Source organism: Sciurus carolinensis, chromosome 5 (genome assembly GCF_902686445.1).
Source record: "Sciurus carolinensis chromosome 5, mSciCar1.2, whole genome shotgun sequence".
In the NCBI taxonomy this organism is placed as follows: Eukaryota; Metazoa; Chordata; class Mammalia; order Rodentia; family Sciuridae; genus Sciurus; species Sciurus carolinensis.
Window position 1 is genome coordinate 42134313 of NC_062217.1, and position 5034 is coordinate 42139346.

Consider the following 5034-nt stretch of genomic DNA (forward strand, 5'->3'; position numbering starts at 1 on the left):
CACATGCCTACAGTTAACACCCAGTTAATCCATTGAAACTAGTGGGGTCTGACTAGGTACAACTCTCACAATCCAGTCATTTTACATTTTCATATTCCTGCATTAACACAGCAGCTTTGGGGAACACCTCATTTTAAGCTAAAAGAGGCTGAAAGTCTATCTGCTTAGGACAATGAGACAGGGAGAATCACATATTCAAACCCAGCCTGAGCAACTTAGCGAGAACTTGTCTCACAATAAAAAGACTGAGGATATACCTCAGTGGCAGGGCACTTGTTTAAAATGTGTGAGGCTCTGGATTATCTATTGAGTTGCCAGCATATATAAAATAGAAAGAAAGAAAAAGTGTGGGGGGGTGCTACTTGAGGGAATGAGTTCCACATTTCTGCCCTTCCTTCATGTAAGGACACAGTACAAAAACAGTGCTTTGACCTTGAACTTGCCAGTATACAGAACTGATACTAGTTAATTTGTTAATAAATAACCAACATAAAGTATTTGATTGTAGTAGAATGAAGGGACCTAGTCATCTGAGAACATCTCCATTTTTCACTCCACTGCGGAGGACATTTTACTGGTTCTAGGATTCTTGGCTTCTAAGGTTTGTCCTTTATTACTTTGAATATTTCAACCCACTGTGTTTTGCACTCCAGTGATTCTATTGATAGAGCTTTTGAGGACCTTGTGGGGAAATTATGATGAACTCTTCCTCCCTATCAACCTCATAGGTGTGCATACCATGCTCTACAGTGTCTTAGGGAACAGAGCATTTTGTTTTAGTATCACAACCTGAGTGAGGTGCTCCCATCCTTTTGACAGTTATTATTCAATGTTAGGGGGAAAAAAAGCTGTTGAATACCTTGAGTGTAGATATGATGAGGTCTTCCAAAGACAAAGTTATTACAGACTTAGACTTGAAAAGAAACAGCCATTGAAGGACTGTACAAATTTTAATTTTTTAAACATAAATATCAGTTTCCATAACCCATTGAAGCAAAAGGCTTCTGGAGTCCTTTCTTATTCTCATTCTGAATGTGGAAAATGTCCCGTAGGCCCACAGGGAGATGGCCACTGGAAGGGGATGCCCAGGTGTGATTGGGCCATTTCTTGCTCTGACCTCACAAAGAGTCATTGTGAGGGAAGGTCAAAACTGGGTATATAACTGAGTGACTGTGACTGGGTCTTTGTCCATAAGTACAGGAAGCTCTTGGTGGTGACCTGTCGGACTCCCAGATAGTTAGCGCGTTTGGTGGTTGGCGGTTGGCGGTTGGTGGCTGTGGTCTTTGGTGATTGGTTCTTTGATTTGGGTTTTTGTTTTGTTTTGTTTTGTTTTTTGCTTTTGGTTTGTTGTTTTGGTTTGTTATTTTTTTTTTTTAGCTAGCATCCTTAGGGGGTGTTCCTGCTTAGGATGGCTAGGAAGAGTAGAGAGACTAGTGTAGTAGTGCAGGAGGAGGCCTTCACAGACCGTTACCAGGTCTTGAGGGTCATTGGGCATGGGGCATTTGGTCAGGTGATCCTCGCCCGCCATCTGCTCACTGGGGCAGAAGTGGCAGTGAAAGTCCTGGAAAAGAGAATGTGGAAGAGTTTGGCCCGCTCTGAGAAACGGGCATTGATGACCCTGAACCACCCGAATGTGATCCAGCTCTTACAGGTTATTGAAACCGACCAACATGTCTACCTGGTGATGGAGCATGGAGGCAGGGGATCGCTATTTGACTTCATCCCGGATGGGGGCATGCAGGAGGAAGAGGAGGCCAGGAGACTATTTAGGCAGATCACGTGTGCAGTGTGCTACTGCCACAAGATGTGCATCGTGCATGGAGACCTGAAGCCCGAGAACATTGTGCTGGATGCCAGGGGAGACATCCGACTCATCGACTTTGGCTTAAGCACTGTTGTCAAGCCTGGGCAGCAGCAGAACGAGTCCTGGGGCCCTCTGGAGGGCCCTGCAGAGGACGTCTGGAAACTGGGTATCATTTTGTATTTTATGTTGACTGGGAACCGTCTGCTTAGGATCTTGTACCCAGAGTTGGAATTTCCCCAGCACGTGTCTGCTGAAGCACAAGAACTGGTCAAGAAAATCCTGGCAGAGGACCCTGAAAGCAGGCTCTCGGTAGGGGACATCTTGGAGGACCCCTGGCTGAGTCAGGGTGAGGAGAACTCATCTTCCCATGACGAGCCCCTCCCCAGCCTCTCAGACCCCACAGTACTGACGGTCCTCTTTGACATGGGCTTCGACCCATACACTACCTGGGTGTCTCTATCCAAGAGGAGGTTTGACGATGCCATGGCTGCGTATCTCCTAGTGCAGCAGCAGATAAGCCAGGGGACAGGCTGCATGAAGCCTGTGAGGCGCAGGGTGGTGCCTCAGCCGTGCCCCAGGGATCCTTCCGTGTTCCCTGCCCTCCCAAAGAGGAGGGCGAGTGAGCCTGCCCTACACACCTCCCCCTTGCCCTGTGAACCTCAGCCACCTGAGGAGGCCGAAGAGTCAGGGCAGAAGGTTGAGAGAAGCTCCAGCGTGCCTGCCATTAGACTCCGCTTCCTGCATGACAAGACCCCCACTCCCAGCCTAGCCTCCCAGCCTGACTCTGTGTGCGACAAACCCGGACCCTGCATATCAGCCGACAGCCACGTCTCCCAAGATGCCACCACAGCCCATCCCCAGGGCCACAGGAAGTGCTGGAAGCTGGTGAGGCAGAGGATCGCCGCCTGCCTCCGCCGACTGTGCTCTTGCATACCCTCCTGTGTTAGCGAAGACGAGGCCGAGACGCAGGGAGACCAGAGACCTGCTAAGTTTGGAAACCGGGTGGTTCCTATCTAATTCAGACCTCAGACGGACCAAACGAACACACAACCAGCCAGAGGACCCTTTGCTCCGTGGATGCTGTTGTCACTATGTGGACATTGGTCACAGGGACTGAAACAGCTGCAGGACTGTGTGTGCTCACTGGCTCGGGCTTCTCCACGTGGGGTCCAGCCAGGAGCACATCTGGATCTACCTGGACATCTGGTGTCTCCCGTGCCCCCACCTGGGAGAGACATCAGATGAGACTGTTTTCCCTGGGACACTTCCCTGCCGTGCTCTTCTCTGTCCTTCCTCCCATGCTCCTGGCATGGCAGAGATATTTCTTAATAAATCTATTTCTCTCAAATTGCATAGTCAAGTTGATGTTGCAACAATTAAAAAAAGACTGATATAAAAAAATGGGAGGAGGCTGTTCCAAGTGAGGCTGGAGCCCACCAAGTGTCCTCTCCAGGCCTGGACCCCTGTGCCTCCCTCTCCCGTTCAGTGTACATAGACTTGCTCACCTAGAGCCATTGTAGATGGGGCCTCAGTTGCCTTAGCTGGTGTAGAGGGTCTTTCCTCTAGCCAGTGTAGATGAGCACTCACTTGCTTTGACCTTGTGCCTTGGAGACTTGCTCCCCTTAACCCAGTTGGATGGAGATTTCACCCTAGAACCAGTGTAGTCATGACTGAGTTTGAAACAGCCAGACCACATCTCTCCCTGACTTGTGTGGAAAGGGAGGGTGTCACTGCTGGAGGAATCACATCTGAGAAGGCACTGGAGACCCAGAGTGTTCTATGGCATCATCGCCTTCATCCTGTTTGCAGGGAAGGCAGAGGAGGGCCAGGGTGTACGGTGGACCAGCCTGCAGGGGGACTGTGTGCCTCACCACCTGCCATGCTGCCTCACCACCCAAAGCCACCTAAGGGTCCCTGCTGAAGGTACAGAGAAGGGAGCACATGGGTTTGTAGAGTGGAGGTGACAAGCCATCTATGGATGCCGTTTACATAAAAGCAAAGTGTACCCACGTGGAACTCTCTTTGCTTGGGGTTTTTTTCATGGTGGGTTTGTAAATTGAATTGTGCACAAATGAAGAGCAGGAAATACTTGGGTTGGCCAGGATGGGGAGGCTCCTAACACCTTCCCTCCCCGATCTCTCCCAGGACTGCGCCCCAGAGCTGCTCTGTAGCTGCTTCCTGCTATTCCTCTTGGTGGTCAGAAATGGACCTTAGAAATGTATGCCACATGTGTCATTTTACTAGTGTGCTATTTTCTGATAGGACCCCAGCTGTGAAATTGTCAGATGCTTGGAAGCATTTTAAAGAGAATCGCTTCACATCTAGTATTGTAGAAAAAATCCCAGTGGTGGTGAATCCCCCTAAGGCGAGGCCCCTTCCCAGCGTGAGGCAGAGGCACATGGTGTGCAGCCAGGAAATGGCCATTTTCTGGTCCAACCTTGCCCTAGGGAAGGGATTGCCTAATGGCTGCCTGAAAGCGTACAGTGTGCAGGAGGTTCTGGGAAGCAGGAGAGGCCCAGTGAGGATCATGGAGGAGTGTCCCTGAGGAGGAACCCAGGCCCAGGTGGTCAACTCCAGGTCCACATGGGGACAGTCACAGAGGCATGCAGGGGTCCTGGAGGATGGGAGGGAGGAGTGTAGAGGAGGAATGGCTTTTTGCTTTTTGTGTGGCTTGTTCTCAGGAGCAGAAAGACAGGGTGTCCTAGCTGGAATTTTTCTCGAGGCCTGCCACTGGGCCAGGCTGGCACTTGTCAGACAGGTGTTCTCCCTGTGGCTCCTAGAAACAGATGTTGGCCTTCCCTGTGGGGGCAATGTAGCTCCCGCTCTCTAGGTAAGAAGGAAGGGCCGTTTCACTTATTAGTTTAAATATTTGGATGCCAAGCTCCTTTACGCTGAGGCCTTACATCAGGTAGTGCCCAGACCATGGGATCCATCCTTGCAACCTGCACTCACTTTTCCACTTTGGGTCACAGATGCCCATTGTCCCAGGGCCTCCTTGCTCCACAACCTCCTGTGGCCTCTTCTTGCCTGCTGAGCCCAAGTGCAGTCAAGTGGGGATGGTGGCTGTGGTCAGGGCAGGTCCCACCTGAGAGGAGGTTATTGACAGTGTCCAGAAAGCCAGGTGTGACACTCATGTTCACAAACCATGAATAAAACAGGTCTCATTTACACAGTGGCAACAACTAAATAGACCTTTTTTTCTTTTTTTTTTTTTTTTTTAAACAAAGTTT

At 50.1% G+C, this 5034-nt stretch overlaps 1 protein-coding gene across 1 annotated transcript; it reads left to right on the forward strand.

Moving 5' to 3' along the window:
• The first annotated feature begins 1408 nt into the window (after positions 1–1408).
• LOC124985561 (sperm motility kinase 2B-like) lies at positions 1409–2821 on the forward strand. The gene has a single exon (XM_047554294.1). It carries the CDS (start codon positions 1409–1411, stop codon positions 2819–2821), a length of 1413 nt encoding a protein of 470 aa, XP_047410250.1.
• The last annotated feature ends 2213 nt before the right edge of the window (positions 2822–5034 follow it).